Here is a 25,097-nt window from a genome sequence, read left to right as displayed (position 1 = left end):
ACAGGATGATCCTGTTGCCGGAGGTTCGGCTTCAGATTCTTCAAAGTTATTATATATATATTTATATATCCCCTTAAACAATGCTCATAGACATACCACTAGTAAGGATATCATCCTCACCATCTGGATGTGTGACGGTCCTCTAAAGTGCGGTTTTAAAGGAGCTTTCGTCCACGTACTACAAAGCTGTGGCTTGGCATGAGCTTCCTTGTGTGGTGCTTCCGGGACGATACGACATGGGTGATTCCTCTGGTGATGCAAGAGAATGTGGGCGGCGGTGATCACTTAACACCAGGTGACCCGTACGCTCGTTTGTCCTCCTTTTCCATAAAAAAGAACATCTCATTGTTAATATTCTAATTTCATGATTAAGATCTATGTAGATTATAAAAGAATTTTCTAAATTTCAGTAACTCATACCCCGTATAAATAAATATATTCGGCAGATATTTACAGATTGCCTTCAGATATTTCGAGCAAAAAATTTCCTTCAAGCAATTTCCCATGGATGACGTATTTCCTAAAACATATTCATCATAATTAATAAAATATTCAGGAGCCGAGAAACTCAGATAACGTACACATGTGGATATATAAATATTGAATAAGCTCGCAAAATTTTTCTTCTGTTCAGGGTTGCTTCTCACTGAACACATTATCAAATAAAATTCGGATTAAGTAAGTGTTTATTTCATACGTCGAATCAAAATTGATTATGTATAAAATATTTTTTTATATAGAAGTGGTAGACAAGTGAGGGTACGTGTCACCTGATGCTAAGTGATCACCGCCGCCCATATTCTCTTGCAACACCAGAGGAATTACAGATGAACGTCACTAATAGCAAGTTACATAATTATAATGATTCCACTTTATTGTGTTTATTGTTATCATCTTAGGCCAGATTCACCTCAGTTTTTCAATGATAATAAGGGTTGAGACGAGCAGTACGTTCAGCTGATGGTAATTGATAAACCCATTAAAAATGCAGTGCCGATGCAGATTTTTCCACTCGTCACGATAATACATAAGATGTCCAGTCTCATTTGCCCAGTAATTTCAATAGCTATGGCACCCTTCGGACCGAAACACAGTAATGCTTACCGTTCTGCTTCACGGCAGAAATAGGCGCCGTTGTGGTACCCATAATCTAACCGGCATCCTATGCATAGGAGCGTCCCTATGGTAAGCTCAGTATTAGCTCGATCAAACTGACCAAATGCACTTCAGTTTTTTTTTGTTTGATATCGAAATTTTATTGAAGTTACAGTTTAACAGTTTTTAACTTTTTCTTACAACCCTAGGCCTCTAAAAGCGCATTGCGACACGAGCGTATTTGAGACAGAAATGCCCCAGAGAGCCCTAAATTGAGTGTTTTATTACAGAAGCCAGTTTGTGTTAATACTTTGTTATTTGACACGACATCAATCAACATTTTCATCAATTCTAAGTGAAGTTCGATTCTTTGATGATCATAAATATTGATCTTTATAAAAATACTAGCTGACCCAGCAAACGTTGTATTGCCGATATTAAAATCGCGATACAAAAGTAACTGTTGATCGTAGATAGGTGAAAATATGAAGTTGTATGTATTTTTTAATGCTGACTCATAATCAAACAAATTTAAAAAAAATGTCAAAAAAATTAAAAAACGAAAATTCGTGTGGACCACCCTTAACATTTAGGGGGATGAAAAATAGATGTTGTCCGATTCTCAGACCTACCCAATATGCACTCAAAATTTCATGAGAATCGGTCAAGCCGTTTCGGAGGAGTTCAAAGTTTAACACCATGTCACGAGAATTTTATATATTAGATTATGACCAATACATCTTTCATCCATTTATAGCAAAGATTAATTTAACCTGTCCAGCCATCTTGAAAAAGGACTTTAGGCCAGTGCGTTTTAAAGAGCGTGAATTTGCGCATTATTTTCTGATAAGTAGACCTTGTTAGCCATATTGTGCTGATATTACGTGCACACGTAATTAAAGTTTATTGCATACCGTCCGACAAACAAACTCAAATTTCTCTAGTAAATAGATTGCTTTTCACAGACACACACAGACTATAGTGGGAGGCTCCTTTGCACCGGATGCCTGCTAGATTATGGGTACCACAACGGCGTCTATTTCTGCCGTGAAGCAGTAATGTGGGAGCATAACTGTGTTTCGGTCGAAATGGCTAGTGAAATTACCGGGCAAATGAGATTTCAAAACTTATGCCTAAAGGTGACGAGTGCAGTTGTAGTGCTGCTCAGAATTTTTGGGTTTTTCAAAAATCCTGAGCGGCACTGCGTTGTAATGGGCAGGGCGTATCAATTACCATCAGCTGAAGGTCCTGCTCGTCTCGTCCCTTATTTTGATAAAAAAAGACACCCTATGTAACTCATCGAATCGCAAAAAACCTTGGGCTTGCTTATATTATATGGATGAGTTACATAACTTAACAAACTTTATAATTCAGGCGGGCCAACGAGGGCTAGTAACGACATTTTTTTTGTAATTGTGAATTTTTATGGAACTCAATAAAATTTAATACAATAAATTTTATACTATGCCAAATGTAAATTGAACAATAAAAAATATTCCACTTTAATGTTTAGTTACCTTGTTTTAAAAATATTATGTTTGAAGACGGGTATTATTTTGCAATAAGATAATTTACATGTACAACACAGGTTGAAGAGTTATCTATGTTCCCTGTTGATTTTTTCATCAGATACAATTTTTTTTAGAATAAGACCAATCCGGAAACTTATTCAAATCAAAGGAAGGCTTTCCAAATCACATAAATTTAGAACCACTTCCTTTGTTTAAAGCCATAAATTCATTTTTTAAATCCCTGATAGAAAAATCCGACGCGTAACATTCTAACCGTTACCTCAAACTTCGTAGGAATCTGCCTGCATAGTTATTCTGTTCGCGATCGCTGGTGCGCTAGTCAGTTCAAATTCCGCCTTTGAGAATCAGATAACATTATCAAAGTAAAGTTTTGGTAACTTAAAATTAAGAGATATTTCGGAAACAATTTCTCAATATAACTGTTTTAGATATTCTACCATTTATTTTATTGTAGTATAAATTTACTTACAAATACATATGATTTGCTCGAATAATATTAATTTAAAAGCCCTTAAGTATATCAATTTGAAAAAGCGGTATTGTAATAGACAAAATAATAATAGATTCTGTTATTACGCGAAAATAAAAGAAAAATATGACATTATTTATAATTTAACGGGAAAACCCATAAAATCTTCTCGTTTCGAACTGCACTGTCTGAAGACGAAGATTTACAACCAGTGTGTGTTGCTAGTGATGACTTATAGTACGCAGACGTAGTCGCTAGCTATGGACTTGATGAGAAAGCTCATGGTCGCTCAGAGGGCAATGGAGAGGGCTAAGCTTGGATGATTGCGAAACTGAAGTGGCAGTTGGCAGGGCACACAGTTTGACGGACAGATGGCTGGTGGGGCAGAAAAGTTCTCGAATGACGACTACGTACCGGAAGACGCAGTGTTGGTAGGCCGACGATCTGGTCAAGATTGCTGGAATAAGTTGGATGAGGGCAGCGGGGACGATAGTCGTGGAGATCTTTGGGGGTGACCTTTCTCCATCAGTGGACGTCTTCCGGTTGATGATGATGATAATGATGAATAGTATAACTCTTATTAAAAACATCTTTTTTCGCATTCAATTTAATGATTTTAAATAAAGTTACCCATATCTTCCTCGTTTGCACATTTTTATACTGTAAGTTCTGTGGTGATTCCTATTTCTCAGAATCGAGTACTGCAAGCTCTGATTTAATCAAAGCTACAAAATCTAATAAAGATATCATTGGTTCCAGAACCACGGCTTAATCAAAGAGATTTCAAAGTTTATAACTTCAGAAAAACTTCCATAATTTACTGCAAAACTTCTCGCAAGTTCTTGAGTGGCTCGCACGATATTGGAAACAAAAGCTATTTTAGAAATATAAAATAATAAAACAACGATCATAAAATTGGTTTTTAGATTAAAAATAATTCTTGAAGTGAAAACTTCTTTAGCATCGTTATGATTTGAAAGTCGATGAAACGAAAAAGCGAGACAGTAAAAAGAGTCAGACATATAAATTCATAAAATTTAACTTGGAAATAAATAAGATAGGAAGCATTAAACAGTGTTTTGGTATCAGGCGATCATAGTTTTCATGCATTGTCGGCCGTTTTCAATAACCTATCTATCCTTAGTTTAAGATACAGATACATTGCTGTCACCGTTTAATGACAAGGTCTTATCTATGCATAGTTACCACCAATATGTTATGGTCCAATGCTATCTGTCAATAGGTTATTGAATTGTAAGTAAGCGTAAAAGGATATATTTGTCTACCTCTAGTAAGTTAGGCTAAGGATAGATAGGTTATTGAAAACGGCCGAAAACGGTGACAGCAATATATCCGTAACTAGAGATACGTTATTGAAAACGGCCATAAGAGATTGTCTTATGTAAGACGCGGTATACCTTAATATATTCTGACGTTATGCGCACGACGTACCTCCACATAGACACATTTTAAGTTGAATATTACGAGCCTATCGTTGGATATTACCATAATGAATGAATGCAGAATCGTGAATGCGTGATATTGATAATATTTTCAGACAAACAGGAAACACAAATCGCATTTTGAAACTGAATAAAGTAAAAAATACTAAAAGCAATATGCCGTAAAAATACTAAGATTCTTCACCATGTTTTCAAAGTACCACCAATTTGAATTAACTGACATTCTAAATTACCCTTTACGTTTATCTTACCCTGATCAAGGTTTCCTAGAACAATTTTCTGCTAACTCTACATCATATCACTGCATCACTTCATATTATAACACAATGTCTTCCGATGCGTCTTTCGGTCTGTCTGTTCGCGATAAACTCAAAAACTACAGTACAGTATTTCACGCTGTTTTCACCAATGCATAGCGTGGTTTTCAAAGATGATTCTAGTATATAATTTGTGAAGTTTTTATGTATATTTCTGTATATGTGAACGGTATTTGTTGGAGGTGTCGGAAAAAATTTGCCGTCTGGGAGTTTTCAACGAAATCGCTGTCTAAACCGTTTCAGACATAGAAACAAAATGTATGGTAGAATTGTGTATATTTTAAAGGTCTGCAGAAGTTTATTTAAGAGTTGCTTTGGTTTGTTCAGCTGCAGAAAAGATCGGCAGTAATCGTAGGAAATATTACAATTGTAACTTGTATAGTAAGTGTAATACACATTAACGTTCCAAGAACACATTCGGTATGAATTAGTTGCCTAGAATTATAACATATAACTCATAGTTAAGTCCATCTTGGATCGTTTATCAAAACTTTAATAATTGAGATAAACTAAACGGTTCTTACGATCAATTCATTGTTCTTGTGGCGGAATGTTCAACATTTGGCACCAAATGTAGCGCTTGGCAACTGTGACCAATCACCCACTTTTGGAACACTCTTAGTGGTTTAAGTATTATGACTCCGATCAAACAAGAAGAAATGTGACTTGAAATTCTGTTCATGAATGATGGTTTATAACACTTCAACTTTAATGTAAATAAATCTTAAAAATGATATATTACTATAATATAAAGAAGCTTTCTATATATAATAAAGAAAGAAGCCATAACATAAGGAAATTCTCTGTGTTTATTAATATGTAAGCCTTAGATTTAGGATAGTTCTCCGTTGTGCTCCAACTAGTTACCGCACTACCAAAGAATAAAAGTATTTTTATGACGGCAACTATTAGGTGCTTGTGTGTGTGGCATCTTGACACTCAATGGCATCTTTGAAATTTTGCAACATACGCTGCATTCGTGCTATTTTGTATTGAAATTAATAAAATACAAAATGCTTACTGATGATATGTGATCCTAGTGTCTTTCAAAATTTTTGTAGTATTTCTTTTAAAAAGTTTTACTACGCAATCAGGCATTTTTGTTTCAATTATAAGGAAAGTTTATCAGAACATGTGGCACGTCACACATTGTTCGAGACTGGCTCGAGTACGCCAACATGGGCGTAGTATTAGTTGCCACACTTTGCGACTACGCCAGCGATATCTGGAGCGCAGCGATTGTTCTCATCCTTACTTTAAGATGTAAGCTTTGTATATGCTACTAATAAACGTAAATATTATTGACGTAAGACGTAAAGACTGCTTACAAGCCTAGATCATAGATTTTTATGCTAATCATAAATTAAGATTTATATCTATGATATACGTGGTTCTACGTATCTTACGTTCTTCTACGTTCTAGTATAAGGATATAACAGCTTAATAATATTATTAAGGTCATGGTTTGTTTTGGTTATAATTTTATTTAGTTTGCCTAATGTATTGAAAGGATCTTTCAAGGTTTTTAAAAGAAGACTGCATCAATGCTTAAAAGATAAGTGCTTCTACAGTTTAAATGAATTTTTCAATACAAAATTAACTGTTATTATGTACTATATTAATATAATAATAATAATACGATATTATTACTACTAGTCTATTTGATAATAATATATTTAAACGTATTCAATTTGCGTAACTTAAAAAAACAAGATGTTATAACCAAAAGAATATGTTTATTGCTTTTCAAAATACTCTCCTTTACATTTTAAACATTTTTTCATGCGATCGATCTATTTTTTAAAACAGGAGGACCACAGATCTGAATGCATGTTGCATGCATCACTACATGTTTTAAATTTGTTGACCTTATATATAGGTATTAAATGAATAATTAGGTTATTTACATCGTTTCTTTAAATTCGAATTTTATTTATATCAATGACAGCATTGTGAAATCAAACATGTTTCAGTTTAACAGTAGTGTGTTGTTACTTTGAGCATAATAAAATTTACATATTTGCGAAATTTTACAAAAAAGGGAATTAGCTGTTCTGGGTCAGTAACTAACACGTATACAACTCTGTAACATATTTTGCATGTCAATTGACGAAACATATTGGATTATTAATAATATTATGTTAACATCTTAAGTATAATGTTTCTTGCAAATAAAATTTCATTCCATTTCAATGATATATTATTGCATGTTTATATCCCGGGTTCAAGCATTTATATGATGAATATGGATGTTTGTTTCCGAGTCATGCATGTTTAAATGTATTTATGTATGTTCAAATGCATGTTTATATGAATTTATGTATGTTTAAGTAAGTAAATATTGTATTAAATATATCATTGTCTTGTCACTCATAACACAGGCTATATATGCTTAACTTGGGGCAAGATAATTTGTGTAAAAAGTGTGTCAATATTATTATTATAAATAGTGAAAATCAAAGATATAAAAAATTAAAATTTTACTATGATATAATATATAATTTTACCAGTGATAGGCTCTTTTGCAGAGGATGCCGGCTAGATTATGGGTACCAAAACGGCGCATATTTCTGCCGTGAAGCAGGAATGTGTAAGCATTACTGTGTTTCTGTCTGAAGGCCGCCTGATAGTGTAATTACTGGACAAATGAGACAACATCTTATGTCTCGAGGTGACGAGCGCATTTGTAGTGCCGCTCAATTTTTGGGGAATTCAAGAATCCTGCAATTGTAATGGGCAAAGCGTATCAATTATCATCAGCTGCACGTCCTGCTCGTCTCTTCCCTTATTTTCATAAAAAAAAACATTACTTTAATGTGAGCTAATATTTAAAAATAATATAAAACGTTGCTAGAAACTTTAAACTAACACAATTAATACTTGGCAGCAATACAACGAAATACCCGCAATCTATTGCAATATTTACACAAACACCAAAGTACAAACGACACATATAATGATAAAACGCCTCCAGAAAGATATGAAAAGTATTGTTTTGAGGCGAAGTGTCCCGAATTTGGCACACAATGCAGCAGTCTTGGCAACAAAGCACAATTCGAGCAGAAAACCTCACAGCGCAATCACTATCTTCTTGTTCGATATAATGGCTAAAAAACATTGTACATGACTAAGTATCAAATTGCTTTTATTTGTATTACACGATGAAGGTTTACGAAATAAATTGCATTTTTTTATGACAATGAGGGATGAGACGAGCAGGACGTTCAGCTGATGGTAAATTACGATGCAGTGCCAATCAGGATTCTTGATAAGCCTAATAATTCTAAGCAGCACTACAACTGCCTTGTCAACTTGAGACATAAGATGTTAAATCTCATTTGCCCAGTGATTTCACTAGCTACGGCACAATAATGCTACACATTACCGCTTCATGGCAGAAATAGGCGCCGTTGTGGTAACCATAATCTAGCCGGCGTATTGTGAAAAGGAGTCGGGTACTATATCAATTTTAAATTATTTAATGTGGGCCAGTAAATTTATTAATATGTAAAAATATTCATTATGTTATTATTTTCTACTTTGTTTAATTGATAAGGCATCCAATTTAAATTATTTAATTATACAATCGGTAAAATATTTTGCAATTATATGAATTTATAGTAATAATAAAATGTGCCCGGTGCTTTGTCAGCCTAACTAGCTGATGCCCGCGACTTCATCCACGTAGATAAAGGGATTTTTTTTAAATAAGCAAGTTTGGAATTAAAGATTGTCTTATGTCTTATTCCAGTTCCGTTTCCCGTTATAACTCCCGTTATTAACATATTACATGAATCTTATTTCGAGAAAGATTGTTATCACAAAATAAACCTTCTATTGGTATAGTTATAGCTCATCGACGTGAATTTCAATTTTTCACAAATCCCGCGGGAACCATTAATTTTTCCGGGATAAAATGTAGCCTATGTCCTTTCCCAAGCTCTAGTCTATCACTGTACCAAATTTCTTCAAAATCGGTTAAGTTGCTCCGGCGTGAAAGCGTAACAAACAAACTTTCATTCATATTTATAATATTAGTAGGGATAATATCAAGCAAGACTTTGTATGTCCCTTACTATGGCAATTTACGCTATTGTTTTGGTGTTTGTTAATAGGGCATATTGTTAATTGAATCCGATAAAGACCTACCCTGCATACATGAAGCCGCAATATTTACTGTCAATACTGCCTTAAAATTAAAATTAGATTTTCTTATTATATTTTTATTAATATTTCTTAATTACACTTGTATAAATGCATTAATGTATTACAAGAGACTTGATCCTGCAGACATACTGTCCAAACAGTTTTGCGGGACTATGTTAGCTTTTAAGAATCTTTCTGTAAATGATTTATAGTATAAATAAATAATAATAATAAACGCTTTAATAGCCCTTATCTGTATTCCAAAATAGAATTCATATTTCCAGATCCATTCCATTGTCATAGGCGTTACTTGAACAATGTATAAAAGCCACAAGCAACGAAAAGCAATGAAAACAATAATTTGTCCTTCTGCTTTTTGTATGCGTGTCACAACTCACATTATATTAATATTATTAATTATAAATTTGTATAGTGACGGAGTTAACTTTATAAAATATACTAGCTGACCCAACAGACGTTGTTCTGTAGATAAAAAAAATACTGTTTTATAGGATTTTGCCAATAATATTTCAAAACATCAAGAATTATTTCGTAAAACTGCTCCCTGTTGTTAAAATGAAATTGTTTCACAGTAGAACTGTCAAACCGTGCGTCACTAAATTCTCTCTTAGAAAATATGTCCATACAAAACAAAAATAATGATAATAAAAATAATTATGGGTCCCAAATCGAAATAAAAACTATCCTATCACTCAAGTTGGACTAAACTATTCTCCATGAAGTAATACCCATTTAAATCCGTTCAATAGTTTAGGAGTCCATCGCGGACAATCAACGTGTCACGTAATTTATATATATTAAGATAACTGCAATCTATCAAAAGCTCAGTTCCTCTTGACATTTTTAAATGAACACTAAGTTGAAATTAGTCTCTCTTTATATAAAAAAATTGATTAATAATTATTGATAGTTAAAAAAGATTTTTTATTTTAAACACAATAATGCTTACACATTTCTGCTTCATGGCAGAAATAGGCGCTAGTGGTAGTTACTAAATAGATATGAACAGATAATATTCGTCTATTTAAAACAAGCTCCGTCAAGATTTTCCCTTAACAATTTTCAATCCATTTCTTGTTACTTGCGTTGAATTTTTACGATGTTAACCTAGATTGCAACGAGAAGCTAGTGACGTGAATTGTGGTTTGAGCGGTTTGATTTGTGATTGTGATTTTTTGATAGAAATTTAAATAGAATTAGTGGACCTGACAGACGTTGTCCTGTACATACGTCTTAAATATGAATAATCGGTCCATCCATTATCAGGAGTTCACTAACATACACATGAGCAGGAAAATTATATTATATGGACGGAATTGTGAATGTAAACCATTCTCAAATTCACTGGAACACACAAAAAATCATTAAAATTGGTCCAGCCGTTTAGGAGGTAGTTCAATTGTGAATCTAAACCATTCTCGAATCCACCTGAAGACACAAACTGACAAAGACTGAAGAAAGTTTCATTAAAATCGGTCCAGCCATTTAGGAGAAGTTCAGTTATAACAGACGCACAAAAGAAATATATATATTAAGATGTATATCAGTTTTTTTCCAGACATGGGAAAAATTCGCTGATTGGTTCAATCAATTTTGATTTAGTGCTAAGCGCTATGAAATAAGTTTTCACCTTTAAAATATATTTTTAAACTCCATAAATATACCTAGGTAAATCATTGTCAGCCTATTGTAATGTAATGAATTCAACATTTACTTTTATCTCTCTCTCTTAGTTTTTGAAATATATCCATTATGTTCAGTGCAGTAGAGCCCAGTCTCCACTGTGCAGAGTCCTCGCACGGACTTATATACGATGGTAGAGTATTCTCTGCACGTTTTCGAAAATTTAATTTACACCGTCTCAAAAGAATTTTCACTTCAAAAATATATTGCGCTTATCTTCCTTCGCCAAGATCTCCACGACGATCGGGCCTGCACTGCCCCCATATAACTTCTTTTGGTAATCTTGATGATATCATTGGCTTATCTTGTGGGTGGCCTACCAATACCGAGTCATCCAATACGTAGTCACCATTTTTTTACCAGGACTTTACTAAAGGCTCATGTGCCCTTTGAGCTATGTGCCTTGCCCACTGCCACTTCAGTTTCGCAATCATCCGGGCTATGTGACATTATCCTACGTTTACACACTCAAATAGAATAATATTCGGTAGATGTAATAATTTACGGTACTGTCATCGTAACAAAAATGTAACAACACAAGAACAGGCCATTGAACTACCTTTTTTTATGAAAATATGGGACGAGACGAGAAGGACGTTACAATGCCACTCAAGATTCTTGAAAAACCCAAAAATTCATGTTAAGACGTCTCATTTGGCCAGTAATTTTACTAGCTACGGCACCCTTCAGACCGAAACACGACAATGCTTACAAATTACTGCTTCACGGCAGGAATAGGCACCGTTGTGGTACACTTAATCTAGCCAGCAACCTCCAAGTGGGAGGCTCCTTTACACAGGATGCCGGCACACTCCCACCTCAGATAATATTATATGATTTATAGCAAAAATCAAATAATACAACCATTTACCAAATTAAAAACGTAATAATTCATTGTTCAAATTGAATCTGCAATAAGTTTCAATAAAGTTACGCTAGAACGAATGATATCAATAATATTCGACAACGAGAATACTGCAGTAATAGCATTTAAAGATTTCTATTTTAAATATTTGCATATTTAATATCATATCAATTTTTGGAATATCATATCTTAACCAGTCATATCTTAAAGGATGCCGACAAAATTATGGGTACCACAACGGCGCCTATTTCTGCCGTGAAGCAGTAATGTGTAAACTTTACTGTGTTTCGGTCTGAAGGGCGCCGTAGCTAGTGAAATCACTGGGCAAATGAGACTTAATATCTTATGTCTCAAGGTGACGAGTGCAATTGTAGTGCAGCTCAGAATTTTGGGCTTTTCAAGAATCCTGAGCGGCACTGCATTGTAACAGGCAGGGCGTATCAATTACCACCAGCTGTACGTCTTTCTCGTCTCATTCTTAATTAAAATAAATATAAATCATAACCCATTATGAATTTGATTACTCAATGAATTATTGAAATAAAAAAACAAAACTTATTTAGTTAATAAAGTTACAAAGTAACCACGAAAGCCTATACTTTATTTATTTTTTTTATTTATTTATTTATTTATAAAGGCTTACCAACTAAATACAATTTATTAACTTATGCACTAAGAATTAAACAAATATAATAAAATAGTTTAAATGTACTTAAATTATACACACAACATTTCTATAAGAAATACATGTGATATTTTAAAATCTATAAATTTTGGAGAGCAATATAAATTTGTTTTTTAAAATTAAGAAAGTTTGAAAAGAAGATATCAGTGATTTCATCTATATTAAAAATACAATTATACAATTGTAACATTAGCTGTAGAGGAGAGTTTAAGCCATAATTACTGTGGTGGAATTTAATGTGCATTGGGGAAAAAGTAATAAGCCGACAATTGAAGGCAGGCACATGCAAACCGATTTGTGATAAAAGCGAAGGACAGTCCATATCATAGCTTAAAAGTTTATGTAAACACAGCAATTGTGAAGCATTTCTACGTATTCGCAGAGACCTCATTTGAAATGTATTTAATCTATTTTCATAGCTATCATTACGGATATATTTATTTGCAAAAAAACTTAACTTTGAAAGAAACTTTTTTGTACACGTCATTTACCTTGTAACTAGTTTTAAGTTTAATATGTTTTCTGGAAAATTTTAAAAAGTTGCATTTGCCTTCGTTCAGTTCCATACTATTATTTTGACACCATAAGTAGGTATAGTCGATATCATCTTGAATCATTTTTTGGTCCTCAAAACATTTTACCGTCCTGTATAATTTTAGGTCATCTGCGTATAGTTCATATTCTGATTTTATTAATTTAGTGATATCATTTATGTATAAGGTAAATAATAAGGGGCCTAAGTGTGAGCCTTGTGGTACCCCGGATAGCTGATAAAAATCCCGAGAATGATAACCACTAACCTTAACCACAAGTTGTCGAGAAGCCAAATAAGATGTTAACCATGTCAGTAATTCATCCGATATGCCATAGATGTCCCTAAGTTTCTTTATTAGTAGGAAATGGTCCACTTTATCGAATGCTTTACTGAAGTCGGTATAAATGACGTCAACTTCATGATTATTACTCATTTCATTTATAATTCTATTAGTGAAGTTTAACAAGTTTGACGTGGTAGATCTTTTTTTTATAAAGCCATGTTGTTTGTCAGATAAAAGGTGCTTAGTTTGCCAAAACAAGTGAGGATATAAAATTGATTCAAAGATCTTTGCAGGAGTTGATAAAATAGTTATCGGTCTATAATTATGCACTATTATAAAAAATAGGCACTATTATGCCTTTTTTCCATTCCCTCGGAAATAACCCGTTACTTATTGAGGCGTTATAGATGTAACTTAGTGGATATGACAATTCTTTAGCACAGTACTTATAAAATATTGGAGGAATCTCATCGCATCCTGCACCTTTATTTTTATTGAGTGATTTTAATTTCAGTTCAACGTCCTTTACCGTTAAAAATTGCGTGTTTTGATTAGTGTTTGATTTATTTACTGACTCCGTGTTATTTGTATGAAGTGGCTTATTATAAACCGAAGAGAAATAATCCGCAAATAGATTACTAATTTCGAAACCTCCATTGGCTGAATTATGATGTAACTGCATCGTGGATGGAATGGTACTAGTGTTGTTACGTTTAGATTAAAATACAAATCAACATAATTTTCAATAAGATAATGAAAAATGTAAACCCTATTATTTTTGTATTAAAATTCACTAAATATTTAAATCTTAATACACCAGCCATAATAAACAGTTTACTAACAAGTTAGAATTGCTTTAAATACTGTAACTTAAACCCTCAATTCGAACATTCAATTTACTATTCACATAAAGTTTAGTCTATAAGGATGGAGGCGGATGGGATAATTCAATAAAAGCATTTGCAAGTGAAATTCCTGTAAGCAAGGGTTGCTTCGAAGTATCACTTCTAACCAAGATTATAACTATAAGTTATATTAACAGGAGTTGATTTTTATTTATGCATTATTAAAATCATTACGCAGTAATAAATTTAAATATTTTTTTGTTATGTTTTTAAGGTGACAACCCTCACCACTCAACCTCAGCCACAACCTGTGAGTTGAACAAAGCATACAAGATTGTATAAGGGATACGTCACTTGAATGGTTGGCTCAGTTGGAAAGAGCGATCGCACGGAACGCGAGACGTCGCGGGTTTGAGTCCCGCATCGTCCATAAAATTTTGTTTTCAATTTTAAATGTGAAATTTAAATTACGCGTATTAAGTTTATTTTTTGTTATTTTATCGTAAAAACTGTTTAACACAGTTTTAAGAACAATCATCTTTAATGGGATTTTTATCTTCCCAATCGCATATTAGCATTAAATATTTGGTATATAATTTTGTTATAAAACTCTGTTTAATCATCATTAGTATGACAAATGTTATTTGATTATTAATCAATTGATTTATTAAATAGATTTAAAGGCTTATTTAAACTATTACATAACTATGAAAGAGTTATCATTTTGTGGTTTTTATTTCCATTTTTATTTAAATAGAAACTGGTTAATATTGAAAAATGTCCGACCTCCATTTAACTATGATTACTCGTCAATTTTCATTCATTCAAACTAACAAGTAATATAACGAACTAGATTTATAAATAATTAATCAATTAAATTGTTCTCAATCGTTATTCTTATGTATTTATTGAACTATTTCACAGATGTGTACTGGGATGATCATTTGCAGTATGAATAGCGAACAGCAAATAAAATATCATTTATTATAGGATACATAATACAGTCTGCTTATTGACGATTGAAGGCGTAATATTTTAGTGAAATTGAGTTTTATTAGCTCGAGCTGATATTATATTGCGGCTTATTAAATAATTAGACTATAAAGGCATAAAATGCAAGAAAGGCATTTAATTTCTCAAAATTGATTCTTCGAGAATTCATTTTGATTTCTTCTCTAACACTACCAACCACCACTTTGGAAACAAGTGGCGCTCTGAGAGAGAAGAAGCGGTTTTTTTTAATGAAAATAGGGGACGACACGAGCAGGGCGTTCAGCTGATGGTAATTGATACGCCCTGCCCATTACTGCTGCTTAGAAATCTTGAAAAATCCCAAACTTTTGAGTGGCACTACAATTGCGCTCACCTCCTTGAGACATAAAATGTTCAGTCCCATTTGCCCAGTAATTTCACTAACTACGGCGCCCTACAGACCTAAAAACCATTATCCTTACACAAAAATGCTTCACGACAGAAATAGGCGCCGTTGTAGTTCCAATAATCTAGCCGGCATCCTGTGCAAAGGAGCCTCCCACTGCAAGTGCAAGAATTTCTCCCAGTATACTGTAGTATGTACAATTCCGACCTCATATTATGTACTATCAATAGAGCTACTACATTGCATTATTTGAATGCCTATTCACGGTTAAATTGCGTTCTGCATCTGAATGTGGCGTCTGCGGGGTGTAAACCAATGTATGTGGATTCCATACATTCTATTTGTTATTAAATCGGCTTACTATGAAGCCAATAGCGGGCGTATATTCCGCCTCTACTAAGAGCTCATACGAATGGGATTCTGAATGCTCCTACTAGTATTGGACGCATTAGTGAAGGCATTCAATAGTTTCAGACCTAAAAGCTTTTGTTGAAATTGTGAAAAATTACAAAGCAAAATGATTAAAGATCTTTGTTATTATGTTTTGAATTTGAAAAAAATACGGGTTGCAGTCCAGGAGTGCCGGCAGAAATGAAAACGTTGTGCATTTTTTAATATTATGGAATGGTTAGGGAATAATTTCGCACGAATTGCTTTATTTATCAGTATAAAAGTACTAGCATTTACAAATGACAATTTATATTACATAAAAACTTTAACACTTCAGAACTATTACACTAGAAAGTTTATCTCTCAGAAAAATCAACTTTCTTCCATAATAAACTGAAAAAAATATTTTACGGCCTGAGATTCGATCCCTCGACCTCGCGGTGTATGTTTCGCGATCACAATGATTCAACTGGTAGAATGACCGTATGTTCATTAAGTTTAGTTCATAATTTCAACGACTATCTTACGAATTTTCGATCAGGCCACGTGTCCTGATGCGAGTTTAACATTTTATACCCAGGCGAAGAATTGTGCTAAGCGCCGCTGAAGTAGTTTTCACTTCGACCAATTTTTGGCTTTGGAAATGACATTAGTAATTGCAGCGTGTAATAATAATACACTCATTTTCAAAATTTAGTCTTTTTTCCAATGTTTCCATCTTTAGGTTCTCTAGAAGAAACCCGAATGAAATAACAATAGTCTAACAGTCTAAAATGTTGTACTTACATGTTTTGAACCTAGAATATTCTACCGGTCATGTAAAAAAGCCTTACTCTGAAATGTTGCTCTCAGGAGGTTTTTCTTTTAATCCAATGTAGCCACTATAACGAAAATGTCATACTAAAATCCCTCATATTATGGCGATTCAAACCTATCTATGTAAGGTCTATGTAATCTTTGATATAAGACGCCAAGTCTCTTTTGATAATAGTTTAGCTTTTTTTTCAACCCCAAGGAGGTAATACCCCGGAAAGCTTTGTAATATTTACCTTAAGAACAAAATTTTTATATTGCAAGAAAATAAAATTATGTTATACTTCGGATCGTTTTTTAACAAAATTGGAAAATAAGAATATAAATTATCTTTTCCTCATTCAGTTGTATAAATCCTTAATAAACAATACGATGAGATGAGATAAGTCGCAATTAATATTAATATACTTATACTCTTCTTAATTTTCAAGGCAACTTAGAACTAATAAATAACTAACTTCTAATATAACAACTGTTATATCAATATAACTCAAAGAGGATTTGCGGCGATAGAGTTATAAATCTTAAGAGTGTTGAAGCATTGGACGCTAAGTCGCTGTGATTTCACAGACTTTAATATCTCAAATATCAAAATTACTATTCATTTTCAGCGAACGTGAAAACGTTTTAGCACAGTTTTGCCATTATTTTATACAATTCTTTATTTAGACTATTCTTTGAAGAGTGAATGTTTAAGGTCAAATTCCAAGTCAAATAAACTTTATTCAAATATGATTAAACTAAGCGCTTTTGAATCGTCACTACAAATTTAGGGATTCCCATACTTAGAACTGAAATTAATATTGAGGTTTCTAATATAATTTTTGTCTAAACTGAATAGTTTGCGTGAGAGACACTTCCAAAGTGGTAAAATGTGTAATTATCCCCCCCCCCCCCCTGTAAATTCTAAAATAAGAGAATGATAACTTAAAAAAAAATATGATGTTAATGCACATCATGTCACAAACGAATAAATAAATTCAAATCAAATCAAATACGTGTATATTCCTCTCAATATGTAGTATAGTTACAATAGTACAATACTTATTCTTAAAATGTTAAACTACAGTTGGGAGACAGGAGCTTAAACTAGGTAGAACCTGTGCTATGAGTCTCCTGGCCCCCCCACTCTTAACTAATTATATTATTGCATATAATAAAATAAAATTATAACACCTTTTAATTCCAGATTTACAATCTAACACATGATGAAAAACACTTTATCTACCTTTAAAGAAATATATTATGATGATTATACATTAAATATAAAAATACATTTTATGTAGGTAGGTATTAATTTATTATAATAAGTATAAATATATATATAAGCTTTCCATTTTCCTCAGTCTTGGGCAACTTTATGCCAATGATTGCCAGCTATGTATTTTGAAGTAAAACTTCTTTAGGCGTGACTTGGGGGTAATTCAAAATATTTTTCAGACGGAAGTAACGTCAGGACTTCCGGCAGAAAAAAGTCAATTTGCTAAGTATTATTTTCTGAAAATCACCAAGTGTTTTTATTCATTTATGACTATTTTGTAATAATTAACAAATAAAAGTTCCGAGTCTTACGTTTGCGACATTCGTCAATTTTTCTTCGTCGGACAGGCAAAAGGTCCGAGCCCGTAGAGCCATATTAGTTAATATTCAATAACAACGTTATATTGATATGCGTGAAATTAATAATTTAATTATTTTTATTCAATTATTTATTAATAACACGGCTTTAATTAATGTAAGCATATATTTAATGGTATAAATTAAAGCTTCTTGTCTTTCAACTTTATAAGAATATTTGTTATATATGTCCTAGAATAGGTGGGACAAACAAGGGCAAACGAAAATAACATATTTTGTCTGTGAGCTTTCAGATAAGCAAAAAAAAGTATATTATATATGTATCTGTTAATTATTCCATAAGTTAATTATAATTAAGTTTTACTTCAATCGCGCGTAAAAATTACACGAACACATTTTTTTTAAATATCTTCTCATCTAGTATGGTCTTCCACTGTAGCGTTTACCCAATGGGCCTTTCCATAACGTAACTGTCTTTGTCCATATACGATATTTAAGCATCCATTGCATTTGTCTTAAATTTTATTTCAGTGTGTCTTATTTTCCTTACTCTCAAGGCAAGGCAAGGCAAGATTCCATGACCTTCTACTTTGGCTCGATAGGTATTTTGCTTTTAAACATCGCCTTATTACTTCAATATATGTTCCAAGTATGTAATAACTATTTTCCCCACTTCTAGTTGTTTGTAATCTATATTTAATCCAATTTGTTTTCCTTACTATAAATTTAAGCTGCTGAGGATAACTACTTTGTATTCTCCACCTCTCTCGATTGGAAAGCCTACAATTCCCAGTTTGACTCATTTTGAGCTATTTCTGCATGATTGAGTATTATTATATAATTTTTGGTCTACAATTTGTGCTCTTAGAGTTTTTTATATTATACTTTCGTGTGAAATCTTGTCAAAAGCTTTTGAGTTACTAATTAAAATGATGTAGATTGGTTTCTGTTGTTCTTGATACTTTTCAATTAGCATCTCTGGGTGGGTGTGGTCGGTCGAATTGTTTTACTTATTCCCGCTCTTTCTATAGGTTGATTTTTCTAATGTTGTACTTATTTTTTGATCTATTAATATAGAGAAAAGTTTGGCAAAATAATTTTCCGCCAGTAGTTATAGATGTCTTTTGGGTCTCCCTTCTTGTAGAGCGAAATGATATTGAAAGTTTATTGCATAAGGCGTAATGCGTTGTGGAAATCCATACTAATTTATATGATATGAGTTTTTGAGTGTCGATTCCGCTAAGATTTGTCTTTCACTGTCGTTTTTTATGAAATTGAGGGACGAGACGAGCAGGATGTTCAGTTGATGGTAATTGATACGCCCTACCCATTACAATGCAGTGTCACTCAGGATTCTAGAAAAACCCAAAAAATATGAGCGGCACAATAATTGGGCTCGTCACCTTGAGACATAATATGTTACGTCTCATTTGCCCAGTAATTTCACTAGCTACGGCGCCTTTCAGACCGAAATGTAGTAGTGTTTACACATTAATTCTTCACGGCAGAAATAGACGCCGTTGCGGTACCCATAATCTAGCCGGCTTCCTGTGCAAAGGAGCCTCCTACTGTCTAAGTCCTGAAGACGCCTTTTGATTGAGATTTTTTAGTTCTTATATTCCTTTGTACGACTTTAGAGTTATACGTTCAGCTGATAGTATATATTTATATTATTATTATATATATTGTCCTGGTCACCTTAAGACATAAGATGTAAAGTCTCATTTGCCCAGTAATTTCACTTGCTACGGCTCCCTTCAGACAAAATGCTTACACATTACTTATTCACGGAAAAAATAATAATTTGTGGAGTGAATTATTTATTCTTTTAATTAGATTTTTCTGATCGAATGCACGATACTCGTACACCAATGAAAAAACTGACATAAACATAAAATTTTTGGCATTACTACGTACATATTTGTATATAATATTTATAAGGAATTACACTTAGTAATAACACTTAATATTAATAAGTAGTTACATTGTTGTTTTTAAAATACACTGATACTCTGAGGATCCCTATAGCCCAGTGGTTAGTGACCCTGCCTACTGAGCAGGTAGGTAACCCGGTAGGTGCAAACATTTATATGATAAATATGAATTTTTGTTTCCGATGGATGTTTATAATTATTTATTTATGTAAAAGTAAGTATATTTTATTAAATACTAGCTAGCGACCCGACAGACGTTGTTCTGTATATAATAAATAAAATAATGTTTTTATATAAATTTGTCAATAATATATCATAACATCAAAAATTGCTTCATAAAATTTGTACCCTGCCGTCGTAATGAAATTGTTTCACAGCAGAACTGTTAAACCGTGCGTAAATAAATTCTCTCATAGAAATTATACCTATATGGATACATCAAAGGAAAAACAAATTTGTTGTTTTTATTTAATTTAGCCGCAATTTCGTATTTATTCACCTTTTAAACCTTCTCTGGACTTCCACAAATAATTCAAGACCTAAATTTGCCAAATCGGTCCAGCCGTTCTCGAGTTTTAGCGAGACTAACGAACAGCAATTCATTTTTATATATATAGATAGATATCGTTGTCTTGTACCCATAGTACAGGCTATGCCTAGTTTTGGGGCGAGATAATTTGTGTAAAAGAGTCTCAATGTTATATTTAAAAAAAAACATTAACAACAGACACGCGTAGAATACTAAAACAAAGAGAATGTAAATACTACATAATACTATAACAGTTATCGTGTCGTCACTAGGACGTACAAGATTTGATAGATTAAGGGCCGTTCCCAATATTCAGTCTATTTCTTAATTAAGATAAAAAGCGTAACTTTCGTTGAATTTTCTGTCCCATTACACTGATCGACGGTAACTCACCTTATCCGTACACGCTGTCTGTCAATGGGACGACGTATAGCTTACCAGCGATAGAAGTTTGTATGGAAATATCAATTCACGCGTCCCAATATAAGGCGATAGGAATGACTTATCGGGTATACTAGGACAGCTTCAGATTATTGACAGCTAATTACAGACAGTTGAAGGTAGTAATTTATCTCTATCTGTAGATCGTATATTAGAAACGGCCGTAAGAGCTCATCGCATTAACTGCGTCATTAACATAGAATTCCATCAAGTAAATTTTAATTTTTAAACATAAAGTTATCTTTATTATGATTAACTAATAATTATTTATAATTAAGTCTAATCTATCAGCAAACCTAATAAACAATGCACAAAACCGATAGTGAATCAATAATTGCTTTCCACATTATAGATGGCATTACTATGAACTAAATTACACAGCAATATCGCGTCAACTACTCTTCATCAGCCCCGAATAGATTAGGTTGACTGTAATATAATTTCATCTCTATTACAAAAGGATTAGTTTAATTCAGTAGACTGATTTAATTGTCATGCTCTGTGCGGTAAAATACAATGTGGTACATGATAAAGTTAATTATGTATTGTTTCATTTAGTAAATAGGCCTAAGTTGATCTGAGTATTAATAACTAATAAGATATATTTGCGTTAATGTTGATAATGTCTTTATCATCTAGTTATAAGTAATTTGCTTTGCGTTAGTCTCGCTGAAACACAGATTTTTTTAAACGCTGATTTAAGAAACATAAACATTACCAGTGAGAGGCTCCTTCGCACAGGATGGCGGCTAGATTATGAGTACTTAAACGGCGCCTATTTCTACCGTGAAGCTACTGCTTGTGTAAGCATTATTGTGTTTCGGTCTGAAGGCCGCCGTAGCTGGTGAAAATACTTGGCAAATGAGAATTAACCTCGTATGTCTCAAGGTGACGAGCGCATTTGTAGTGCCACTCAGAATTTTTAAGTTTCTCGAGAATCCTGAGCGGCAATGCATTGTAATAGACAGGCCGTATCAATTATCATCAGCTGAACGTGTTGCTCGTCTCGTTCCTTCCTGTCATAAAAAAAGAACGGAAATAAGTGAATGTTAGTGATTTTATTTGGAAATTAGATGAAATTTGAAGGTTTGCCATTTTGTACTTTTGTTAGACTTCTCTATCTGTGGTCACTTCGTGTTTCCATAAAACTAAGAAGATTGCCCAAAACACAGAGATTGGATAAATATTAAGTTTGCTGATAAGCTAACAGTAAATATCGTTAGGCTTCCGATGCCCAATACAAATCCATGGGAATAAAATAAACTCTAAACAATTTGTCATGTACAACGTATACAAATAAAATTTGAAAACAAAATTTTATGAACGATGCAGATGAATCCACAACCTGAGAGTTGAACAAAGCATATAAGATTTTATGACGATACATCACTCGAACGGTAAGTTCAGATGGAAGAGCGCTCGAACGGAACGCGAGAGGTCGTGGTGTAATAGAATCTCTGTTCAAATTTTCTTATTTTACATTCGGTTTTGACAAATTCAAAAAATTCAGATTAAAAATATTTTGATTTGGCCACAGCAAAGTCTGTCAATTCGACTAGTATATTCATATAAAACAATCAAAGGTTTTTTTTATGAAATTATTAAGTTTAATTTGCCCAGTAATTTTACCAGCTACGTCGCCCTTCAGACCGAAATACAATAATGCTTACATATTACTGATTCACGGCAGAAATCGTTGTGATATCAATAATCTAACCGACATCCTGTGCAAAGGAGCCTCCCACTGGTGCAAAGGAGCCTCCATTGGTAAAAATTTAATAATTTAAAAAAAAATTACTATAATGATCAAAAATCGGTTATAAAAATACATAGAAACACAGCTGGAGTGGATTACAATAAAATGTTTTATACGAATTTTTCTTCACACAAATTTATAATTATATTACTTGTGCATCTCTTTTTTAGATTTTAAAGCGTACAAGATGTGTTCATTCACAGGTTGCATTGATATTTTTTCAGTTACGACACACGCGAACCAGGACCGACAGGTCATTGGTCGGATGACTCCTTTGGGGGCAGAGTACACTGGATCGACCTTCCCACCTCCGCCCTTCACGTCCGAGACATTGGGTCGCACGATCGTGCGATATACAGGTGTCGTGTTGACTTCCAGGTGTCACCAACTAGGAACTATCGGGTGGCACTCGACGTTGTTGGTAAGTAATTTCATATTAGCCAATCTTATACATAAAATTCTCGGGTCGCGATGTTTGTTATCAAACTCCTCCGAAACGGCTAAAACGATTTGATTGAAAATTTGTGTGTATATCGGGTAGACCGTAGATTATGATTCAGCATTAAAAATGTATTTTTTATTATTCTATTCTATCCACAGATACGTACGTAATAGAGTTGCAAGATGGCAATAGAATATAATGATTATAGTAGTACGATAAATTTTATGTACGACTAGCTGACCCGACAGACGTTGTTCTGTATATAATAAATAAAATAATGTTTTTATATGAATTTGTCAATAATATATTATAACATCAAAAATTACTTCGTAAAATATGCACCCTGCTGTCGTAATGAAATTGTTTCACAGCAGAACTGTCGAACCGTGCGTCAATAAATTCTCTCATAGAAATTATGTATGGACACATCAAAGGAAAAACAAATTTGTTGTTTTTATTTAATTTAGCAGCATTTTTCTATTTATTCACCTTTTAAACCTTCTCTGGACTTCCACAAATAATTCAAGACCAAAATTTGCCAAATCGGTCCAGCCGTTCTCGAGTTTAAGCGAGACTAACGAACAGCAATTGATTTTTATATATATAGATATATTTAAAAGGTCTGAGAATCAGTCGTCATCTATTTTTTATGCCTCAAAAATTTTAATTAATGGATTTTTTTATTATTTTATATGGCAATGCAACGTTTGCTGGGTCAGCTATTAATAAATAAAAGTAACTTTAACGTCTTACTATGCAATTGCGTTGAATGTTCTTCGAGGAATCTTAGTGTCTTATAGAATTGGCATCATTATACCTCTGCTTGTGGCAGCGACGTGGGACGGATCATTTCCTTCCCTTAAATATGTACGAGGCAGGCGATAGCTGGTCCATGCGTCATACTCGTGAACGGACCCTACTCGTGGTGGCTGGATGATCTTGTTACCAGGAGGTCTGCTTCATGTTTTTTTTTATTTCCTTTATTTAATTATATTAAAGTAAAAGTTATTTTATACCTTATTTAATGAAATTCTCACATAATGCCTTCATTTGTTTTCGGATTGATGCATCTACTGTACTCAATAACTCTTGTGGATTTATGTATTCATTTACTTTTTTTTTTGACTTACTCACTCTTTCAGTTTTTGACGTTTGAGTACTTTTGTTGGATCACTTTGCATAATATTGTAAATGAAATTATATGTAAAATGCATTAAAAATAAGAACTTGTAAACCTAATCTGTTTTGAAAAGAGCAACCTCAGAGATTTTTGCTCATTCTTCTCTGAGGAAACCTGCCTTCCGAATGAGCTGTATGAAAAAAAATACATATTTCAATATGATTTACCTATGAAATAAAAATATTTTTGATTTGATTTGATTTGATATGAATTAGGAGATCACAATGAAGATATTGAATTCCATCATAACAAACCTCATTATAACTTTAATAATTATCACCATGATCTTGCTGTAAGATATCCAGTGTTGATAAACATCCAAAATTGTTTGTAAATATATATTATAGTGAAGGTTTTTTTGTCATAGGTCAGTTAAAATTTAGTATATTTACCATTAAAGTCCCAGTTAAGTTCCCAATAATCAAATCCCAACGGAGAATTAGTAATGTATTATAGTTTCATTCGTTAATTTACTATAAATTTAAAACTATCTTCGAAATAATTAGTATATTAAAAGTTAAAATTCAGTTCAAAGTAAAGTATTTAAAACTATTTAACTTTAGTACTTGTAAGTGAATTACTGACGTACTATTCAGTGATAGAAACCATTTTCATAAACATAAGCCATGCATGAACGCTACCTTATTTACCCATTTCTTAATTTTTGTTCTCTAGCTCTGAGTCTACCTCAATATTTAAGTAGTTCATGACTTGTAT

General features: G+C 33.0%; 1 protein-coding gene across 5 annotated transcripts in view; it reads left to right on the top strand.

The window, feature by feature from the left end:
• The window catches only part of LOC126975890 (nephrin-like), a 271,190-nt gene that overhangs the window by 148,760 nt on the left and 97,333 nt on the right, over nt 1-25,097 (top strand). For all 5 annotated transcript variants that reach the window (XM_050823993.1, XM_050823991.1, XM_050823994.1 and 2 more), the window contains exon 4: nt 22,983-23,179. In XM_050823993.1, coding sequence (XP_050679950.1) covers nt 22,983-23,179 — 197 coding nt within the window. The remainder of the gene's footprint in view (nt 1-22,982; nt 23,180-25,097) is intronic.

This window comes from Leptidea sinapis, chromosome 38, assembly GCF_905404315.1.
Source record: "Leptidea sinapis chromosome 38, ilLepSina1.1, whole genome shotgun sequence".
Taxonomy (NCBI): domain Eukaryota; kingdom Metazoa; phylum Arthropoda; class Insecta; order Lepidoptera; family Pieridae; genus Leptidea; species Leptidea sinapis.
Note: the sequence above shows the minus strand (reverse complement) of the source record. Positions and strands in the feature narration are given on the sequence as shown.